We start from the raw sequence: 22,632 nt of genomic DNA, 5'->3' as shown, positions 1-22,632 counted from the left end.
CTGACTCTCCAAAATCGCCCTTGACTCCACCAAAATCGCCCCTGATTCCTCCACCAAAATCGTGACACTCTCCCAAATGCCAACAAACCGCCACCACGCCCGTGCTTGCTCTCTCGCCCGGCCCCAGTACCGCCGCCTGCCCCCCACCGATCACCGAGTGCCCCCAACCTCCGACCGGTCGGCGCCCACCTCTGGCGCCCCAGCGCAAGCCGCCGCCACCGCTACCGGTCGCTGCCGTGCCCACGCCCACTCTCCCGACCAGCGCCGACACCAAAAATTTCTTTGTTTTGGTTGGATCTCTTCCCCTTCCACTTTACTATTTGATTTTGTCTTAAACAATTAACAGCAAGTTCTTATTTGATAGGACCGCTTTATTTTTTTACCACGAAGGTGTTTAAGTTAATGCTCAGTCATTAGTCCAACACTCCAACTTACGTTGCAGGTTGTTTTATTCATGAAGTTGAGTTTTTTAGTTGTAGTGTGATGTTGTTAGACCATTTTACTCGTGATTAGTTGTAGTGCAGCAAACTAATTTGGATCATGCAGTCATGTCGTGATCCAGTTCCAGCACATCGTCTCGGTTGGTAGCACAGTTTCATCGCCAATAATTGGAATCATATATCATTGAGTGGGTTCAATCTTTGCTACCATTCCAAATTTCCAATTTATTTCTCTTGTTCGTGAAATTTGATTGTGACTCAAACGATCAACAGCCGAAATTTTTCTATTGTTTAAACATACTCTATTTTGCCTAGTGGGTGTTTGATTAAATGCCACTAAAACAATCTAGAGTCGGTCTCAGCATGTATCTGTGTAGTCACATCCAATAAGAATTCTCTTTAGCTGATTCAAGCAATCAACCATGTTTATATTCCTAGGTTAGATGAGCAATACAAGTTTAACATTATACGACGTTTCTGTTTCTAGGATAAGCATTTCTATTGTTGGCCTTGCCCTCATACCTGCAGATGGACAAATGAGATATGGTAGTACTGGCTACTGTTTGTGTAAGAATAATGCACACGAATACACAAGTCTTTGTAAACTTATAGATGTTGCTGGTAACTCCCTACATTTATGATGGTTGCTCTTGCTTCTTCTGTACATGATTCTCCTACGTATGAGAATCCGAGTTCAACATGTGCCATAACAATCTTAGGGTGTATTAAATCTTCCCGTGCAACAAAAAGACTATTGGTGAGGTTGGTAATAGAATAAACTACAATGCTAAAGTGCATCCAATGGCTTACCTCTTTTAACGGCTCATAATGTGATGTCAAACAACTATAATAGACGATGATGGTGACGGTGACGATGTTAGTTTTCTCATAAGATGCCAATGTAATATGATACAATCTGCCATATTTTGGTATTAATTAAGGAACATTATTTATGAAAATATGAAAAAAAACTGATATTTTTTAATCCATGCTAATGGTAAGTTTTCAACAACTTGATTAGTACTTACAGATGAAAAGTTATAAACATCTATTTCTTCTCACATAGATCAATTGATTTTTTCTTGGTGGTACAACAACAAAATAAAAAAAATTGGTTGATGCAGAAGAGCTAACGAGACAGTTACAACCGCAAATGGGCAGAGTTTGTTTGATACCTTGGTACGAACAAATCATAATTGTTTCATGGGTTAATTCGTTTCATGCCACTTGCCACTGTAAATATAGCTATTCAGAAAAATGTCATTACAATTCGCGTATTTGGATCGGTACTACCACAATTTTCTCAAATTGGATCCATGCCACTGCCGTGACTTTTTCCATCCACTCTGTCATCTCCCCTACTTTCGGCCGCCACCGAAGTCGCCTTCCGGCCACCGCCGAAGCCGTCATCCGGCCATCCGGGAGTACGTCGTCGTCACCAGCCTCCGTCCCACCCTGCACGCCTGCTGTCGGCCTCCGCCCCGCCAGCCGTCGGCCTCCGCACACGCAGTCCACCACGCCAGCGGCCTTCGCTCATCTCGCATGCTCGCCGCCAGCCTCCGCCTGCCCTGCCGCCGACCTCCCGCCTCGCCCCACCTTGTCATCGCCGCCCTCCCCGCCGCTCGCTGTCACACACAGTGGCCAACATAGATCTAATTTGGAGGAGACGGAAGAAAATGGAACTAAGAAGGCAGATGGATGGAAAAAGTCATGACAGTGGCATGGATATAATTTGGAAAAATAGTGGTAACACCTATCCAAATATATGAATTGTAATGACATTTTCCTGAATAGTCATATTTGTAGTAGCATGGAACACATTAACCCTTGTTTGATACTGCATTAGTGACGTATGTATATATTTATTTCATATGATATACATTTTATATAGTAGGTTTATAGACCTAGAATGTTTAAGGATAAATATTGTGAAACGTGCACGTGCATGAGTACCGGTAAGTATAAACAGAAGTGAAAGACAGGGCACTTTACTTTTGCTATTTTTCAGCGGCGACTTCCAGTAAATTGGCAAACATATCTGTCAAATACTGGGCAAGGATCACCAGTTTCACACATGATGCCATAATACATCATAAAATGCACAGCCGGTAAATAAAACAGATATGTACACTGTTGTGAATGTGTAGTCATTTAAATAATGTGCACCATCCTGGCCTATGTGAACTCCACATTGAAAAGAACACGTTATCCTCGCAGGAATTGATAAACTGGCGCGCTTCTACATGACCTGTCTAAATGAGGGCACAAAAAGAGATCGAGTCACCACAAAAAAGGAAGAAAACTAACTTTGGAGCATTCCTGCTCCAACAGGTCTCTTGTTTCCTGGTATCTGGCCATATCGAACAATTGAATACTACTCTCTTTTGTCCTCCTCAGCCTCATCTTCCAAGCTGAAAGCGCTACTGACACCACCACTTCTGTCTTTGTCAATCTTTACCATCCCTACATCACCATCAGTCCCCTTCGTCAGAGATTGAGCTTCCTCATCGTCGTCGTCAGCAGCTTCGCCTGAATAGGCGTATCTGGGCATGGTTCCATATATTAATTTCAGAGCAATTCACTAATAACCACCTTATGCCCTACAAAAATAATTTGCTACTTTCTAGCGATGGCAGGCAAATTATCGGCACTCTTGTGTATAATAAGCCAGTAACAAGTACTACCTACGTCCCATAAAAAACTTCATTTTTTGATTTCTGTGTCCAGTGTTAAACCATCCATCATATTTGAAAATTTTATACAAAAATTTTAAAAAAATTAGTTAGGCGTAAAGTATTATTCATGTTTTATCATCTAATAAAATAAAAATATTAATCGCAAAAACTGAAAAAGCAAAGATTGTATCCAAAAACTGAAAAATAAACTTATTTTGGGACAGATGGAGTAGCAGACATTTCAGACCATTAAAGAGGCAAAGAATTTAACCTTTGTGAGCTTTGGGATGGTGCCCACAGATAACAAATCACAAGCAGCAAAACAAAAGCAAGGACGTCCCAGAATGCAGTTATGATCCATGCGCTCTGCCACCTCTCACTAAAGGGATCTGTTGCTTTGAAATAGACCTGCAAAATGAAGCCAGCATAAAGAAGGTAGTTTGACGGACCTAACTATAAGGTTATAAAACAGAAGGTTCCCTAAATAAGTCTGCAGATGAATTAAGCCTGCTCTCATGTCAGCGTGAACAAGATTGCACAATTTGATGATGTACGCCTTCATGATTTTATTTTATTTTTTGGTTGACAAGAAATAGTGTTGATAATATAGGATCATAGTTTCAATATATAATCACATAATCTATTAGCCCATGCATAACTTAATCTATATGCAGTGTATAAACATTCAGAGCGATCTATTTTGTCTAGAAATTACACAAGTTTATGATCAGCCTTAGAACCTAAATGCCATGGAGAAAATGGATCATCAAAATTTTCCATAGGTGCTCCATCAGGACTACAACATGAGGATAGTGAAGCAATGAAGTATAAATAATACTTTCTGCTGAAGGCACCCCCAAAAATAGAACATAAATTTTTATTATAATGTTTGCTTTCAGAAGACATGACATTTTCTGTTAAGGTTGAATATGGATGCACGAACTCAAACTTTCATACCTCATAACCAATCCAGGCAACCGAAGCTATTACAGATACCGCCAATGCATTTGTAAACTTTCTGTATATATCCAACTTTACTGAGCTCCTCCTAGCCTGATGAGCAATAAAAGCAACGATGATTGAGGGATAATGCATAACTCTATTTCTAGTATAGTTCAACAGACTTGGCAATAAAATTATAAACACAGTTCAAGCACTTGTCCTCTTTGTGGGCACTGACAAGTAAGAACGCATAACTTGTTTATGGTTTTGAGCTTAACATCATTGTAATGGCTTTGTTGTACACTAATAACTCCACCAGATTACAGCTAGCTATGCCTCTAAAAGGTAAAAAAGGATTGCTGGATAGAACTTATGTCATCCACCACCAAAACATCAGAAACATAGATACAATGATACCAACTATTAGAAAAGGAATAGAATTTATAAATTAAATGAAAGCTAGTTCACCTGTAGCTTCTCAAGAGTGCGGGAGAGAGAAGTGAAAATCCAAAGTATGAGGAAAGCATCCAAAAAGGCATCAGGAAGGACTAGGAAAAGCCTTGCTTTGCCAGAAATGTCATTAATTGTTCCGACATTTTCTGCATAATCCAGCAATTCAGAAGCCAGGAAATATGTCAGCCCAAGGAGCAACACCTTCGAGGTCAAGCCTCCCAGAGTTGGGCGGACAACACCATATCCCATTGAGATAGAAAGGATCAATAGACGAGAAATTGTTTTTCTGATGGCTCCAACAGTTACCACCCAAGTTGTAATTCCAATCGGCCGTACACCACTACTGTTGAAGTTTAAGTACTCAAAGTACCATAGTGTCATCTCAAACAAGCCAAGCGCAATGACTAGTGTGATCCAATTCTGGATTGGCATGATATCCCTCCAAAATCTTATATATTGACTTGACCAAATGACCATGACCAATAGATAAGCCAGCGACATAAATACATAAAAATTCATCAGAGGTGCCATCCGTCCTGGCAGGTAGCCACCAGGATTCCTCCAGACTGTCTTCCCACTCATTTTAAGGCCTCTCAGTTTTGGATCACAGGAAATGAAGAACAAATTGTACATGCCTGTCTTAGTAATGCGAACTTCCTCATTATCCAACTTCACTGAAATGTGATTACCGCTGAAATGTGTCTCCAGCACAAAAGGCCAATCAGGATCATCAGAGGATGGTCTCCTGATTACTTCCCCTTGTTTGCAGCCCTCTAGCTTAGCAAGATCAGGGGTACAACATATGGACCTCTGTCCACCATAGGCAGAACCCCCAATGTTATCCCTGTCAGCTGCTTCAAATAAAATTGCTTGTACCAGGCCTGTACTGTGTGCCATTTTTGCATGTGATTCAGCCGATTCTTGAGTTCTCCAGAAAGTAACATTCATGAACCTGAAAAGATGTATTCCTTGTTATGAGTGAAAATAAGCAAACCAACACATACAGATCACAGAAAAGATAAAGCCCAAACATATTCCTACAAAAAATAAAACCCGATGGATGCAATAAAACCCGAGAGTAAGCACAAAGATGGCATCAACCAAATGATTTTCTGAGACTGCAGGCAAGTTTATCAACATGATCTCTAATTTACACTCACAGCAGGAGCTATGTAGTTATCCTAATTCCTGGTGGTGGTGAGGCCCCCGCTAGCAGCACAAGAAGCTGGACTAAAACTAGAAAGCACTACAGTGAGTCCAATGTGGGTTGCAATTGCAGCGTGCATCTTTCATAATTTCAACGTTAGGCATCTAAGCAAGCAGAATCGACTTCGTCAGCGACACAATTAGAAATCCACAAATCATGAGCAAACCATTTGGCCCTAAACCACAAACTCTCAACGCTAATCAAGCAAGCAGCGAAACTGCGAGCGCGGCTGGTCTCCAGCGGTCTCCAGCCTGGCTCCATTCCCCTCCATCCCACGGCGCCGCCGACGCGACGCCTCATCTCCCCCGCGCGATTCAAAGCCGAGCAGCCCCGCGCAAACACAGCACAGCACAGCACAGTCTCGTGGCGGGAGGGGGCTTGCTTACTTGATGAAGGAGGAGGCCGGGGCGGCGAGGTCGGCCCCGTCGGTGACGACGCCCTCGCTCCCGCCGGAGAGGAGGAACGCGTTCCCCACCTCCCGGAACGGCTCCCCGTCGTAGGTGTGGATCGACGCCTCCACGCCGCCGCCGCCGCCAACCAGCACCAGCACCGCCACCGCCACAGCCACGACGGCGAGCGCGCCGAGGAGATCCATGGCGGCGATGAGGAGGCGGAGGAGGAGGAGGAGGGGGGGGGGGAGATCTCGCGGTGGGTGGGTGGATCGGTCACACCACACGGGTTTGTAGCAGCTGCTGTACTGTACCAGCAGCAGTGCGGGGTGCGGTTCGCCGGCCGCGAGAGAGAGAGAGGAGGGAGGTCGGAGGGGGTGGGGCCCACGTGGCAGTCGGTGGAGGAGGTGGTGGTGGTGGTGGTGGTGACGCGGCAACAGAAGAGGGAAAAAGTGGGGAGGAGGGGGAACGAGACGAGACACAGCCGGTGGTAAATATGAGAAATCTCCGTGCTGCTGAAGAGGTCTGAAGCAGAGTGCCCAAAAGGAGGCACCGAGGGTACTCTTTTGGTCTAATCCAGTGGCCACAAAATACACGTGTAAAAAAACTAAAAATTGAGTATAGTAGTTTAGAGTTCTCTAACCACTGGTTATTAACTGGTATGGTAACTGGGTAGACATAACTTAGTTTAAAAGTTAACTTAATATTTTTGATAAATTTTGCACGGTCTAGTATAGTCATTTTCGGGTGCACCAGTGACCCGTCTCGAGTAAAGAAATAAAGAAAAATCTTGGTATTATCTCGTCGATAGTAGCCGAAATACAAACTTCTGAATTTGATTTTTAAATTTGGTTTATGTTGATTTTATCGTAGTCTATTTTTAATGATAGCTTTTAAAACGTAAATAATATAGGTTTAATACTAAATTATTTTTACGTTGATTCGTATGGCATATCGTTTTAATATCGTTTTAATGATTAGAGTTTCCATAATAATCCAATGGCACACGGTGTTTTATTCAACATGAACCATCACCATTACCATTGGTTATCTCTAAGTCTTCGTCCAACTTCGACCTAAGGGATGTTAATCGAGCATAATAGACACGGATAATACATGTCCATACCCGTAAGATCATTTTATACTCGTAGGAATACCCATTACCCATAGCAAGTATGAAATATTGTACATGCTCATTACCCGCGGGTGCCACGTACCCACCGGTGTACCCATTTACGGTTTACCTTATCACTATATATAAGTAACATAAACAATAGCAAATTTATATAATGAATAATTTACTTATGAATTAGCTATCAACTACAGTATCTTTTTAGCAATCTTAACATTAATTTAACTTCAAATGTCATATCCTACTGTACGATATAAAGTACAGTTTAATTTAACTATATGTTTAAAACATGTATGGATCAATAAATCACCGATTAGAATTAGCAGTTAAACGGACAAACCAAACATGAGTAGTGGCTACCCATAACCATGCTCATTTAACCATCAAGCACGGGTTTTAATTTCAATAGCATACCCACATGTACAAAAATAAATAACATACCCGATCAAAATATGATTTTTACCCACGTATATATAATCAGACATGATTGGCCCCCCTACCTGAGCTGACCTCATCGACGCCAACCAAACTTTCCAGGTAATAATGAGACAAGCAAATAAACCTTCAGCTTATCCAAAGGAAGGAACAAGACTTTGGGTTTTGTTGTCTATGATTTTTTGTTTGAAAAAATCTCAATCAAATACACTACAGACAGCCTAAGGTTATTTGTTGAGAAAATGAATAGTAGCAACTTGATAACATTGGTAACATGAGTAGCAGCACAAAAAACTTTATATGCCCTATAAAACCAAAGGATTTAAGGGTGCCAGTTGGTAAATCCACGATACAATAATGCAAAATACACAAAAATTCACAATCTTCCGATCCTGACAAAGCTGCTCAGTTTAACAGTAACATCTCTTTCCCATCACCATATTATATCAAACCAGCAAAAATCAAAACTAGTGTCAGCATCACATGCTAGGCCTTGTAACTGATGATGATACACTTGACTCCCTCAGCCAATTATTTAGCATGCTTCATGCTGTGGTAGCTTCCAGGTACATTTCTGAATAAATACGAAATAAGACATCGACAGCCTGGGAAAATTATGGGCGGGAAGCTCCACAAGATGATTCTACACAACAAGAAAAGTGGTACAATTACTTAATAACGTGTGGCAAAACTAAAAAATAATATGAAACTATTCCAGTATAACAAGAAAAAATAGCAGCAACCTGTACGCCTTCACATTAGTCATCAAGGTAGTAATATGATCCTGCAGACTTCTGTTCCCTGTCTTTTGTAGAGTCCAGTTTGTTTATTCGTGGCCTATAGTTCGTTGGATCTCTTCTAAAAGTAATGTCGAGATGCTAAATCGACACAAGAAACAAAAGAACATATTAGAGAAGTTTTCATTCACAAAAAGAACAATACAAAGTATTAGCGCATGAAAGCATAAATGAAATGCTAAATTGCACCAAGAGACAATATACTAGCTGGTATCACTACTAACTTGTAAATATCTCTCAATATTTAATATTCAGCACTTACCGATAAGAACTTGTTCATCCCAGATACCAAAGACTGTGGTGCATTGGCAGTACAGTCAATAGAAGGTCGCCCCTCATAAACAATAACCTTGTCAGCTAAGTATGTAGCCATGATGAAATCATGCTCAACAATAAATGCGGTTTTCTTTGCATGAAGGATGAATCTTTTGATAACCTTCGATGCAACAATACGCTGCTCCGAATCAAGATAGGCACTTGGTTCATCAATCAAATAGATATCTGCAGGCTGGACACATACCACGTTGTAAGTATCACCAAGCTGACAGTCATGTCGATACAGCATGCTTAGCCTCATGAAAGTATTATAGATATGTTAACATCGATCGTCAATTGGACTCATATTCAGAGGCTTCAAACGTGCATACCAGCATAAATAGCAGAATCCATATTCTTTGATTTGTTATTTTATGAGAACAGCACAGCACATCTGAGATCATAGCACTACAGGTATACAAAATCTAGACCATTGTGTATTCACTGTTGTTGTCATCCCCGCAAACTTCAGATCTTCTCCCCCAATCTACCCAACTAGGGTAGGCCCACAGGATACAATAATAATTTCTTGAGTCACTCTATGCTTCAGTATTACACACAGCAGTTCAAATATCCAACTACAAAGTATCTAGAAAACAAAATAGATTGAGCCACACTAGATCCACATCGAAGGACAATTGGACTAAATGTGTTGTGAACCAACTAAAGCAGATTCCACAATGGCATTTGTGAGAAGGACTACGGGAATTCATTGAAATCCATCGATGACAGTTCTAGGAAGGCTATGTGCATGAATCCACGGTTAAAAGTATTCTAAAAATCCCAGACAAACAGGAAGAAATATCATATGAAATTATGGTCTATGTACTGTTGCTGATGCAAAAATATTTAAAACAACCGTACAGGAAAATAAATGCAGACCTAGAAGATTTGGTCAGAAAAGGCAAATGAGCATATACTATGTGAGAAATAATAAATAATTAGATAGTTTAGGATGTGAAATCTTAAAACTTTTACAAGGCATAATTTTTTTTGTTATATTCATCAGAAGAAATACACCTAGACAGGTTGAACCAAGTACTCAAGTAGCACTCCATACTAATTTTAAAAACTAATTTACCTTTCCAAGGCAAAGACATATTGCCACCCTTTGTAGCTCTCCACCTGATAAATTAATAACTTCCTGGTCCATGAGTTGCTCTATTTGTAGTGGCTTCATGACATCAGACACAAACTGAGGATGAGTATATGAATCCCGTATTTTCTGATGAAGCAAGTGCCTCACAGAATGCTGGAATTTCGGGCTAATTTTCTGAGGCTTGTAGGACACATTAAATTCAGGAATTTCAATCTCTGTTCCTTCCACGGTGTCTGGCTTCAACAGCCCAGCCTGTCCATTCATAACAAAGTGAGAAACATTAATGCAGATTAGTCGTTTGATTTTGAATAGCATTAATGAGGTTGATGTAATTTACTAATTCAGTACTATTTGCAGGACTCTTGCAATAAATTCCAGTACTAAAAAGATGCAAGAGGGCAATTGAGGAGGAAAGGTGCTGTACCAGCATTCTGATGAATGTAGTTTTCCCGGTCCCATTCTCACCAAGCATCACGACAATCTGTGAATCAGTGAACTCACCCTCAACAACAGTGAGCTTGAAATTACCCTGTGTTTTGCTCATGGTAGGGTATTTATATCGTTGGTATGTCTCAATCTCCTCGGCACTTTCCTGAGTCTCAGCAATCTGAAGGGACAAAGCATACATAAAAACAATGTTTCATCACAAAACCAAAGATCTTAATATATAAAGGGCACAGGTTACCTTAAAAGTAAGAGATTCATCTCTAAACCGTAGATTTTCTGTTGGAACAAATCCGGCCAAGAAAATATTGATACCTTCTCGGACCGAAAATGGCAAAGTAACTACACCATAAGCACCTGGCTTCCCATACAAGCAGCAAATAAAGTCGGACAAGTAATCCAAGACACTCAAATCATGCTCCACAACAATAACATAGCTGAAAAGAGATAAGATAGAACTTGATATCAAATTCGTCAAAGTTCCAATTATAAGCATAATCATAATAAAATAAAGAATATCTTACCTGTTGGGTCTAAGCAAAGACCTAATGACTTGTGCGGCTTTAAGCCTCTGCTTAACATCAAGGTAACTTGATGGCTCATCAAACATGAAAATCTCCGCATTCTGCACAGCAACAACTGCTATTGCAAATCTCTGGAGCTCACCACCAGACAGATCTCCCACATTTCTATCAATAACTTGGTTCAATTCAAGGTCAACGCAAAGCTCAGCTTTCACGCCTCTCTCATCTTTCTGGTCAAGTACTTGTCCAACATTTCCCTGGACAGCTTTTGGAATGTGGTCCACGTACTGAGGCTTGATGATTGCCTAGGAAAGAGCATGCAAGGTATTAGAAGTATGAAGCAATCAATACTAAAAATATCAGAGGCACCAACATTCTTCAATAGTAAAAACATCAAAGACACCAACATTCAATTCCAATGTCAAAACATCTGCTTTTTCAGCCTTTTTCATGAACAGGTTTTCACATGTTAGTAACTAAAAATTAAAGCAATAGCTGAGATTCAGATAGCATTTGCATGCATAATTTAATGTGGATTACAGCAAAGTGAAAAATAATATTGCTAGTATGTTGTTGATTCCATGTGCAGTTACAGTTTGCATGCATACAAAAGTTTACAAAAAAAAGTGTGATGCTATAGAACCATAATAAGACTAAAACAAATGCCAAGACTAATGTATTTAGTACTCGGAGGCTCAGAGCCCGCACATAGTGGTCAAAAACGGCAAATTAAGATATTTATTAATGTTGCATGGTACATGCTAATCCTAAGAAGTACAAACAAAATGAAATAAGTCACAATACAGTTAATACACACCTTAAGGTTATCCTCCAATATGCGTGTAAAGTAGTTCTGAAGCTCAGAGCCACGGAAGTACGTCAGAATTTCCTGCCAGTCCGGTGGATTCTGCAACAGATATTGCAAAGGTTAATTCCCATTACTTATGTTCATGTAAAAGGAAAGGAAGGAAGCCAACTTTCTATGAGAACACATAATTTAAGTATTTAACTGGCAGTGACAAACAAAATAGGGAAGAGGAACAATGTATACTTTAAATCGTCCCAAATTGGGTTTGAGCTTGCCAGCTAACACTTTGAGTGCTGTCGACTTTCCAATTCCATTTGTCCCAACAAGGCCTAAAACTTGACCAGGCCTTGGAACAGGCAACCTGCAAGCGCTAAATCAGTAACTCTCCAAAGAGACGGTTTCATCTAAATTATTTAAATACATGAACAGAAACAAAAGTTCATACAAACACATCTCAAATCCAACCCAAATACCTGTGCAATTTGAAGGTATTTGGACCATAGCGATGAGTAGTATCTTTTTCCAAATCTTTAGGAAGGTTGATAATCTCAATGGCATCAAACGGGCATTTCTGCAACAAAGATCATATCGAAAGTGAGAAGCATACATTACCCAAAAAAAGCATACCCTAGTTTCATATGCGTATCAAAGTTGCAAACATACCTTAACGCAAATACCACAACCAATACACAGCTCTTCAGAAATGAACGCGAGCTTCGACGCCGGAGTTACTTCGATGCAAAGCTTCCCTGAGCAATCAACCAGTAATAAATCACCATATCACAGAAATCAATCTCAAAGCAGGAAACTTGATGCCACTTTTTACATGATACCGCCGCAGACAACCAAACCAACTGCAGCGCGTTCGAAGAATTCTGATCTTAAGTATCTAAACGCAGCACGATCCCAAAGCTGCAAAAGCTACAGTTACCACCCCATCTCGCCGGATCTGCCCAGCGCCCACGCGGCCCAAAACGACCCAGCGTGAAAACGGCGAGCCTCGATCTACGCACCCCCTCGATTCTTCGACGGCATCGGCGGCGACGCCGGAGCCGCGCGCGACGGAAGGGACGGGAGGGATGGGAAGGGGGCGGGGATTACCGGTCTTGACGACGGGGCAGCTCTTCTTGCACTCCTGCCGGCACTTCTTCGGTTTGCATTTGTCCTCGCTGACTATCGCGATACGGGTCAGCCGCTCCGCCATCTCTCCTCCTCCTCCGCCTCCGGCGAGAAGCTTCTGGAGAGGGGAAGGGAAGCGTGGCGGCGGCGGCGATAGAGCTGGGTGCGGAGGCTGCGGCGGCGAGGAAAGGAGGAGGAGGGGTATCCCTTTGGGTTTGGAGTGTGGCGGACACGTGCGGCGCGGCGGAGGGGAGGCCAGCCAAACCCTAGGCTCGGGTCGGTGGTGCCGTACTGCCGTGGTGGTTCTCGTTCGAACCAGTTAGCCTACTCCTGGTTCGACCAAACCAGGTTCGAGTCCAGTTCTTTCTTTGGATAGTTGGATGTCATTTCGATCCATACCAATTTTAAAAAATTATAAACATGTGGGTGTATTCGGTTTGCAGCCAAATATTGGTGCCGCACTGCCGCCTACGAAATTTAAGGCAACATTATATTAACTTAATAAATTTTTGTGGAAAACGCAAATAACATTTTAGCTATCTCTCAATACAGTCGTATTTATGGACTCGTAGCTAACTCTCTATGTATTTAACTGGTTACCTAACAAATAAGGTGGATTTCCTCCTCGCTACCACTGAAGGAAGCACCAATCAGGTGGTTCTCAAGAAAGGAAGTAGCGGAGAACTAGTTTCATGTGATGGTAGTGACATCGATGAGGTGCGGGGATGACTGCAAAATGGCATGCGGAAGTGATGGAGAGATTGTGGGTACGATGCCCAGACCTTCACACTGCAAGATGGCGACACATGGATAATAGTATCGTCTGAGATGGTACGAGCAATGGCGATCTAGCATCATTATAGCCTACCATCATCGCGGTAAACGAACACTCTCACGCTATGATAGTTGGATGGCCTTCAACCGGTTTTGGGCGCGGTGAGGCAAGCGTAAAGGTGGATTTTGTGAGCATTGGTGCGACAGTGATGTCTCACTAAAACTTGGACGGTGAACTGAGAGGCATCCGCCGCCTACCATCACTGTGACGGTAGATGCATTATTCTTTTGCTCTTCTTTTTTACACTACCATTTACTAGCAATGGTGATGATGGGGATGAGGGAGCACCTACAGTGGTGGCCAGATGTGACGGTGGTAGAGCTCATTTTTGTTCTTGTACATTGTTGATATCGACAATGATGGTCGTGGAGACGTCGTTGTCATTTTAGGAGGGACGTTAGTGACACATGTAGCCGTCATATATCTTCTTGAAGACGATGCCCCAAAACCTCTTATATATGGATGAAACTTAGCAATGTCATATTTTAAATGCTACGACCTTATTGAAGTTGTCATATTGAAGAAAATTGTAGCAATGTCCTATGGATTAGATTAAGTGATAATAGTAGTGACAAGATCTGGATAGATAACTGATATACAACTTAGTTATTCTCCAGTATCATCTTCTATTTAGTTCGACACAAGTCGCTAGTGGTAATAGGAGTGAAATGCGATCGACCACTAATTTTGGATAAATGTTTTTTTAAGCGTGAGGAATACAAGGACAGCATACTCAACATAGTTTTCTTGTTTTAATCAAGTTGTTAATTCCTAATTTATGGTTATTTATCCTGACATCTTTGCAATAATTGACTGTAGCTTTTTTAAATTTAGAAATAAATGAATTGCATTATCTAAAATAACCCACCCACACGCTGGTATCTTTGTGTGTAATCTAAAGATCGCCAAATACTGCCAATTTTTGGTAGATTATATGCGGGCAGCAAATCAAACATATCTGCAATAACTTTACTCTCCCAAAACTTGGCAATGCCCACAATATACTTAAATTTGGTTTTGCCAAATGTTGAAAAGGGGGTCTAATGTGTGCGCGGTCGCTAACCCCCCAACGATCGCATATTACCAGGTGTAGCTACTCCCTGCACGTCCATGATGAAAAACATTTTCATAACTGTTTCTGCTCACACCCAACAGAAAGTATGGACACTATTAAATCTCAGGTGAATGATATAACTACATGTATAGAGTTTGTATTTTCTGTCGTAAGATAGAAGAAATATGTATAGATATGTTTCTGCACCTTAGACGTAAGAAATAGATACACCTGGTAGTAGGATAGAGGATTCCTATATATATATATAGACACACACGCGCACGCACACAGAGACATGTATTTATACACATAAAACTTTACACATGTAATTTTATAAACGTAAACTTTATACATGTAAACTTTATACACATAAACTTTTTATATATACACATATATACATATAAAAATTACATATAAAAAATTAATAGATATAAACTTAATATATAAAATCTTTATACATATAAATTTATACATATAAACTAGAAAAAATATTTTACACATACAAAATTAAGAAAAAACACTTTTTGCGCGAGCGCGCGCGAATTAGCCTTTTCGTTGAAAAAGTCCATAAATGTGCATCCCATTTCCTCTTGCAACGTACTCCGTAGCCTGGGCAAAAAAAGACTAAGACCGAGAGAAGAGACCGAAAAGACCGAGACCGAAAAATTTGATCCCGGTCTCGGGTGGAGAAGGTGAAAGACCGAAAAATTCGATCAGTCTTTGGGTATAGGTCTCGGGTAACCGAAATACCCGATCAGACCAAATTCCGCCACCTCCTTCCGCCCGCCTCCTCTTGCCAGCCTCTGGGTAACCGAAATTTCGGGCACTTCGGTCAGGACCGAGACCGACAGTCTTATGTTTTTTTCAAGACCGATCAGGCTCGAGTCACAGAAGACCAGATTTTCTCAGAAGACCGAAGACCGAGACCGAACCGAAGACCGAACGCCGAGACCTGGTACTCCGTAGAAATCATCTCTTGCCCACGTTCTTCTCTCGCACGCCACGGCCAACAAAGCCCAATAGCCCAGATCCACCCAACCACCTGGGCTCCTTCCTCCCTTCCCCCTTCCGCTCCGCCGCGCGAACGCAGGTAGAGGCGCTCTCGTCGCCGACGTGGACTCACCCGACGCCGCGAGCGAGAGCGAGAGCGCGACTCGAACACGCGGCCGTGGCGGGGCGCGATGTGGCGGGCGAGGCGGTGGCCGTGGCCGTGGCGGTTGCAGCGGGGCGCGGCGAGGTGGTTGTCGTCGTCGTCGTCGTCGGATGCTGCGGCGGGGCGGGTGGCGGCGCTGTGGGGGAACGGGGACTACGGGCGGCTGGGGATGGGGGCGCTGGAGTCGCGGTGGAGCCCCACGGCCTGCCCCTTCTTCCTCGACCGCCCCGGCGACCCTCCCGCTTCCCTCGCCTGCGGCGGCGCCCACACCCTCTTCCTCACCGGTGCGCTTTCCCCTTCGTTGAGAACTCGAAATCGCTTACTCTCTCTCTCTAGAGAGAGAGAGTCGTGTTGAGGGTAATGTGGTGTGTGATTTTGGGCTGCTGTTTTGCGCAGAGAGCGGGCGTGTGTTCGCCGCGGGGCTCAACGACTTCGGGCAGCTTGGGATAGGCTCCTCCATGACTCATTCGCTGGTACTGCTTCTTCTGCATTATGCCCTCTCCTCCATGTGTTTCTCATCCACATTGTGGGTCAACCTACTTTCGCACAGCAAGCGAAGTTGGTTGTATATATCAGAGTTTGCAATGGGGGAAAAACAGAGAGACTGTATGAGTTAGCTAACATAATTACATGAAAGTGAGCAGCTATTTGTATGCTGCTTTGTGCACTTTTTATTATCAGACCTTGATACCTGGAGCTTAATAAATAAAGCAGTCACGCCTTTTCCAATTGTCGATTTTTACAACCTTTGTTGATATAAATGAAATTTATTTAGGCTACAGACTGTGTTGCTTTTTTTATTTCTCCAGTTCGTTATGAACTTAAAGTTTTTCCCTTTATACACTATGAAATCTACAGATCTGATTGTTTTTCCTCTTTTTAGTCGCTGTTCCCAGTGTCAGTTATGTTCATGATAAGTTTGTTTGTTTCTTTTGCATGCAGGAGCCTGTTGAAGTTTCTGGCTTTGATGAGAAAGTTGTGGAAGTTTCAGCTGGCAACCATCATTCTTGTGCAGTAACTGGTGAGCAAAAAGTGTAAGATATGAGTTTTTTTTATCAGGAGAAGTGAATATATATAATGATAATATCACACTCAAAGGAGGGCAGCTACGTGTTATGTTAATGTAAGTTGTAACACATTACTAGACGGTTTCAAGCATTGCCATTTTGTTTCTTGGAAGAACTACCTGAAATGCCCTTGCACTGTCTGTACTATAGAATCATGTAAATGAAGGTGACCATAAACATCTGAGAATAAGGACAAAGCAATCATTTTTGAACTTCACACGATGCTTACTGTGTCTTTACTACTAGATCCCAATAGCTCATAGGCTATGCGCATGCTATATAGGATTGGATGGAGTTCACATATGGGTGCCCATTAACCCATGATTGAGCTAAATGCACCTTTCTTAGTGAAGAAATGTCTACTTTCAGTTGAACTAGGTTGGGTCAATGTGTAGCAATTAATTTCCCCACTCCCATCCATAATGTTATCAACCATCACATAGAGATCTCCATAAATTGTGCATGGTGCTGTAATACTCTCATTAGAAATTATTGCAAGGGTTCCTACTATTATATCGGATAGTGGATATACGGACTAAATTTAATGAAGAATGCAATTACACACTGAAGACTTAATTTTTGGAAAAAAAATTTGTCTGTAACTGTGCACTCTACACAGACCTAAGCTGTGCATCCATACCTTAGCTGAAATCTCTTGCTGCTCGTTTTTATCCTTGTAGATTGTACTGTAACATGTTTAAGGTCGTTGAGTATTCATTTTATGCAGTGCACAACAATATAAATTGCTCCCTCATGATTTTATATTTGTAACATTTTAGTGAGATAAACTGCTAACTGGCTTATCATTGCTGTCTTTTATTTTATATTTTCCAAATTAATATATGCTGCACATCTGTGCATGGGAATAATTGTGGAAACCAATTTACACTAAGTTTTGTGTTTGGTTGTTTCCAACAGCGGATGGCAAGCTCTTCGTTTGGGGCAGAAATTCAAGTGGCCAGCTTGGTCTTGGCAAAAGTAATAATGTGATACCCTTACTTTAATTCCTAATGCACCCATGGCTGTGCTTGTACTTCCACTTCATGCGATATATTACAATGGGATGTACTTTTTATGGGCGGTCAGCTACTCTCCTGCATTCAGTTAGTTTGTTAAGACTTGTTAGATAGGGTTGTTAGGAGTCAGCTCTATATAAGGAGATGCACTGCAGTAATTAGAATCAATCAAGAAAGAAGTGAAAATAAGGAGAGGCTACAGGCCTCGCCCTCCTGTCGAGCACCAATGCATCCACACACACAACAAGAGCAGTTTAAAACAATTGCATTATAAGCAATTCTTGATTTACATGATGGTGTGCAATCATTTTTTCCAAGAGAAAATTGAGCACATCTATGTTTTATGCTAGGAACTAAACGATAGTTTCATATAGGCATATAGCATGTAGATTGACTTGGGCACTTAAGCTCTATTTGTCTTATATGTCCTTGCATCAGTATACATCTATGAATAGGATATCATATTACTAAGATTTTAATTTCTGAAAATGGTAGTGTAAGTCTATCACCCAATCGCTCAAGTTATTGGCACTTAAGCTGCACATTTGACATCAACTTTTAATTCTGTAGTAAAATAACCTCTTTTTACTTGGTTTAGGGGCAGGAAAAGTAGTTTCTACCCCAAAAAAGGTGGATTGCTTGGCTGATGCTAGAGTGAAAATGGTTGCTTTGGGGTCAGAGCATTCAATTGCTACTACAGGTGAGTTCATAAGTAGTTGTATTACAGCAACCTCTTTTGAATATCACAGTTTCTAAGATTCCGAATTTTTCCTCTAAAGAGGAGGGTGAAGTATTGAGCTGGGGAGCTGCTGGTGCTGGCAGACTTGGGCATGGACATAAAACTAACATACTGGGATTCTCTATGACGACAAGGTATGAGCATATAACTATCTCAGAACTTTTTAATCCACTCATAACTTTTGCTATGCATGAGGTTGGTATACAGTAGTACTCTACATTCTGTTGCCATTTGAAGATGCAAACATAAAAAAGTCTTAAACATAACATAAGAGATACAAAATTCTCTACTCTAAGTTTGCAACAAATTCACATGTCATGAACTTAACATAACCAGATATCCTAAGCCCTCATCCCTAGATGGTGTAGTTTGTAGGTGACATGTACAAGTTTTCACTGGCAGATATTGGTTTGAATGAATTGGATCTAATGCGGTAGTTGTGGGTGATGCCACAATAGGTGTCTGAGGATCTAATTCTTGAAGCTTGGGAGTTGCCATGGCAGGAAACAATGTGCTAGTAGTAGGAGATGCACAGGTCGGAGGAACAGAGAAAGGGATAAGAAAATAGATATTAATTTCTTTGCTTGTCCTATTGAGATAACCCGTAGAGATTAATCTAATCTTATCTCTAGCAAATAAGGTTGTCTCTAAGAAAGTGATACATGTGCTGGATGTGAGCCTGGCATACTTTTCGTCTCACTTGACATTCTGTCAGAATCTTCACTGTAAAACTAAGTTTGGTGGTTCTGAATGTTTTTTCATAGTGCAATACTTATGTATATTTTTTGTGCGGAGGATGACAAATGATGATTGTACCATTAATTGTGCAGTGAATATACTCCAAGGTTGATAAAAAATCTTGATGGTACCAAGGTACTTTTAGATTCAATGTTGGCCCCTGATAGTAGTGGTTCCATTCTCATATTTTATATTTGTGCATTGCCCAGATTAAAAGGATAGCTGCAGGAGTGTTGCACTCAGCTTGCATCGATGGTAAGAATACGGAGAATCATATTTCAAATTGTGCAAATCATGATTTCCCGGTCTTACACTTCTCTTACACAACAACATTGCAGAAAAAGGTACATTGTTCATATTTGGGCAGAAGACTGAGAAGGTGGTACAGCACACGGCATTATTTTTTTCATTGTCCTTGTTGAAATTTATAATTTTCAAGTTCCCTTGTTTCCTTGTATTTAACATCAGATTGCAGGGATTTGGGAGATCGGGTGATGAACTTAGACCAACTGTTGTTGAAGAGGTACCATTTTCTGAAGAAGTTGCCTGTGGAGGTTATCATACTTGTGCTGTGACAGGTATAATTTTTTTGTGCTATGCATTTATGAGTACAAAGGTGCACTGAGTTCTTTAGTTTACAGTAACTTGGTAGATGCAAAGGCTGGACTTTTCAAGCGGCAAGGCATGGGATGGTGTTTAGAGCCGTGTTGTAGGTTCTTGTACAGTGTAAAAAACTGAGATAGTTCGGCCAAGGCCGGCATCAACAGCATACTGTTGATTTAGTCTCAACCGTGTTCCCCTGTCATAGGTAGGGGCCGAGGGATCGAGGCCCATGGACCCAACCCCCTGGCGAGTGAATAGTACACGCGGTACTGTAGCAGCTGGTTAGGTGATAGGATAGGATTAAGAGATAAATTTAGATTAGATTAAGTTAGTTACCTAGGGATTAAGTCTCACCATCTATATAAGGACGGATTGTATTGTCATTCTAATCAAGCAATGAATCAGAGTTAGTCTTCCCCAACCTAAGTCCCCCTCTCATCCCTAGCAGCCGTCGCCACCCGGCTATCCTTGTGGGAGTGTTTACCCCCTATGAACCCTAACCCGTAACATCCCCCTGTAAATCCACTCCACTTCCACTCTTAATGAAATTTGGTCTGGCCATCTTCGGCCAGCCTGGCTAAAAAAAGTAACTTGGTAGATTTTGAGAATGTATTTAGATCAAAGCGCTCGCCATAAACATTTACATATATTTCTTGTAGAATAAGCATTGTTCTCCCAAGTTAAAAGGGCAGATTAGGGGGTAGAGATATATTGAAAATTTTATAGGTAGATCCTTAGTGATTTGGATTTCTAGTTAAAATGCTGCTCTGTATCATACCTGGTGCAGACCAGTAATCCCTTTATTGTGTATCCAATTTGTCTATGAAAACAATCCCTTTGTTATCTCAGACCACTAACTAAAGAGGTTCAGATCAGTCGACTTAATTGATTTATGCCCAGCTAAATTTCTATGTACCATATATTTAAATCATGAAATTTCATGAAAAAAATTTAACGGTAGAATTTATCAATTACATTTTTTTTGTTTCTATTGCTGTATGCTTCTAAAAAGTATTGTGATGTACTGCAGACAGTGGAGATCTGTACTCTTGGGGCTCAAACGAAAATGGCTGCCTTGGTCTTGGGTACTCTTTTTCCCCATCTGTTACTTACTTGAGAAATTTCCTACTTCAAGTTTTGTTATTACTTGTACAGTTGTACCAATGTTTATCAAAACTGAGGATATTTACTAACATGAAATTCCTTACCAGTGGTACAGACATGGTTCGCTCTCCAGAGGTTTTGAAAAGTTCGTTATTTAAGCTTCCTGTATCTAAGGTTAGTTCATCTAAGTCATCTGCTCAAACTTTTTTATATATTGCATCAATTCTAATATCAATTTCTGGTGGACACTCACCATCTTTCTATGTAGGTAGCATGTGGTTGGAAGCACACAGCTGTAATTTCAGGTATCATACTCGTAATGTCTTTTCATTAGTATGTTTGATTGAACTAGTAGCACAGCATTGTCTGAAGTTTATCACCCCTATCTTTTCACTTATGATTATGCTTATAAACCAAAATTTAAATTTTCAACCTTAAATTTGGAGTTGATTTTAGGGTTCTTTCACCGAAGTTTATTTTTTAGCTTTGACTTTTAGATCGCTAAGAATACATGTATAAAAATTTTATTTGCAAATATGTCGTTTGGCCTTTTTCCATGAAAACACAAACAATCTCCCCGTATATAGGAGTATCTTGACAACACTGTTTTCCATCATTATGGCTTAATACTTGTCACTGCACTGTTCATATATTAGATAATAGCTAGTGACTAGTGTAGTTACGTTGCTTCCTCAAATTCTATTTAGTTGCAAGTAGTACATGCTACTGATATTCAGAGCATCTCAATACACTCAGGTGGAGATATTTACACTTGGGGCTGGGGAGGTGCTAACGGTACTTTTTTCGAAGAGGGCCATTCTTCTGGTGGACAACTAGTAAGAAACTTGCTACCACACTGTGAATCTACAACTATTTAGCATTCCGTGTTGATGCTGTGCGCAGGGGTGGATCCAGCGTGGGTGCTGGCCTCAAGCCCCCCTATCTGTCGTATCCCTATGGAAGATAATAGGGAGGTAGGGAATAAACAGAAGGAAAAAAAAAAGAAGAGTAGAGGGTTGAAGGAGGAAGAAGACAATCAGCCCCCTGCTTCACTGGGCTGGATCCGCGGCATCCGCCCCTGGCTGTGTGCAAACCATTTGTCTGCTTTCATTTGAAAAATTGAAAATATGCCCATTCCCACTTCATTCCATTTGTGCTAAAATAGCTTATTTCAGCTTCTTGTTCTAACCGGTGCCTGCTTTTTAGGGACATGGAAATGATGTCGACTACTTTGAACCTATGATGGTGGAATTTGGCAAGAATGCAAGGGCCGTCCATGTATCGTGTGGTTTCAATCATACTGGTGCAATTTTTGAATACTGTGAGAACTGACTTTTCTGCGTCACGGCAGAAGCCCTATCACCAGCCAGGCGTGTTTTTATTTGAAATTATAGGTGCACACATAGAACAGGAGAGAGAGAGAGAGAAGATATAATAAACCTTTGCTCATTAATTTGAGTATGTAAAAATAAATTAAACCGGTCAATGATTGATTTGAAAGGGGGTGATTGTTTGACGATATATTCATAAAATAAAAAATAATT

General features: G+C 41.1%; 3 protein-coding genes across 3 annotated transcripts; 1 reads left to right on the top strand and 2 right to left on the bottom strand.

The window, feature by feature from the left end:
* Window positions 1-2,530: 2,530 nt before the first annotated feature.
* LOC102713501 (transmembrane protein 87B) lies at window positions 2,531-6,455 on the bottom strand. Its single transcript, XM_015842202.2, has 5 exons — window positions 6,104-6,455; window positions 4,526-5,462; window positions 4,073-4,168; window positions 3,387-3,523; window positions 2,531-2,983 (listed from the first exon to the last, which is right to left on the bottom strand). The coding sequence occupies exons 1-5, from the start codon at window positions 6,310-6,312 to the stop codon at window positions 2,815-2,817; spliced, it is 1,548 nt and encodes a 515-aa protein (XP_015697688.2). The 5' UTR covers window positions 6,313-6,455; the 3' UTR covers window positions 2,531-2,814.
* Window positions 6,456-7,943: 1,488 nt separating this feature from the next.
* On the bottom strand, window positions 7,944-12,993 carry LOC102708101 (ABC transporter E family member 2). The gene is made up of 12 exons (XM_006662928.3): window positions 12,762-12,993; window positions 12,324-12,409; window positions 12,134-12,231; window positions 11,904-12,021; window positions 11,670-11,759; window positions 10,853-11,157; window positions 10,570-10,765; window positions 10,309-10,491; window positions 9,867-10,136; window positions 8,733-8,978; window positions 8,417-8,551; window positions 7,944-8,316 (listed from the first exon to the last, which is right to left on the bottom strand). Exons 1-11 carry the CDS (start codon window positions 12,862-12,864, stop codon window positions 8,432-8,434), a joined length of 1,815 nt encoding a protein of 604 aa, XP_006662991.1. The 5' UTR covers window positions 12,865-12,993; the 3' UTR covers window positions 7,944-8,316; window positions 8,417-8,431.
* Window positions 12,994-15,721: 2,728 nt separating this feature from the next.
* Window positions 15,722-22,514, top strand: LOC102713224 (ultraviolet-B receptor UVR8). The gene is made up of 15 exons (XM_015842201.2): window positions 15,722-16,105; window positions 16,218-16,294; window positions 16,764-16,842; window positions 17,807-17,866; window positions 18,503-18,604; window positions 18,684-18,777; window positions 19,474-19,516; window positions 19,591-19,636; window positions 19,720-19,760; window positions 19,857-19,959; window positions 21,015-21,069; window positions 21,196-21,262; window positions 21,357-21,393; window positions 21,845-21,924; window positions 22,295-22,514. Exons 1-15 carry the CDS (start codon window positions 15,850-15,852, stop codon window positions 22,418-22,420), a joined length of 1,266 nt encoding a protein of 421 aa, XP_015697687.2. The 5' UTR covers window positions 15,722-15,849; the 3' UTR covers window positions 22,421-22,514.
* The last annotated feature ends 118 nt before the right edge of the window (window positions 22,515-22,632 follow it).

Source organism: Oryza brachyantha, chromosome 11, assembly GCF_000231095.2.
Source record: "Oryza brachyantha chromosome 11, ObraRS2, whole genome shotgun sequence".
Classification (NCBI taxonomy): Eukaryota; Viridiplantae; Streptophyta; class Magnoliopsida; order Poales; family Poaceae; genus Oryza; species Oryza brachyantha.
This window is presented reverse-complemented; position numbering and strand designations above follow the sequence as displayed.

Bases quoted from the DNA above. Each gene is read 5' to 3' on its own strand.
- LOC102713501 (XM_015842202.2), bottom strand. From the start codon at position 6,312: ATGGATCTCCTCGGCGCGCTCGCCGTCGTGGCTGTGGCGGTGGCGGTG. The intron at 5,463-6,103 runs GTAAGCAAGCCC...ACATCTTTTCAG, and splicing joins CCGGCCTCCTCCTTCATCAA to GTTCATGAATGTTACTTTCT. The intron at 4,169-4,525 runs GTGAACTAGCTT...ATTGCTCATCAG, and splicing joins GCACTCTTGAGAAGCTACAG to GCTAGGAGGAGCTCAGTAAA.
- LOC102708101 (XM_006662928.3), bottom strand. From the start codon at position 12,864: ATGGCGGAGCGGCTGACCCGTATCGCGATAGTCAGCGAGGACAAATGC. The intron at 12,022-12,133 runs GTATTTGGGTTG...TAGCGCTTGCAG, and splicing joins AATACCTTCAAATTGCACAG to GTTGCCTGTTCCAAGGCCTG. The intron at 10,137-10,308 runs GTACAGCACCTT...ATGAATGGACAG, and splicing joins CTACATTCATCAGAATGCTG to GCTGGGCTGTTGAAGCCAGA.
- LOC102713224 (XM_015842201.2), top strand. From the start codon at position 15,850: ATGTGGCGGGCGAGGCGGTGGCCGTGGCCGTGGCGGTTGCAGCGGGGC. The intron at 16,843-17,806 runs GTGAGCAAAAAG...TGTTTCCAACAG, and splicing joins TCATTCTTGTGCAGTAACTG to CGGATGGCAAGCTCTTCGTT. The intron at 18,778-19,473 runs GTATGAGCATAT...TTAATTGTGCAG, and splicing joins GGATTCTCTATGACGACAAG to TGAATATACTCCAAGGTTGA.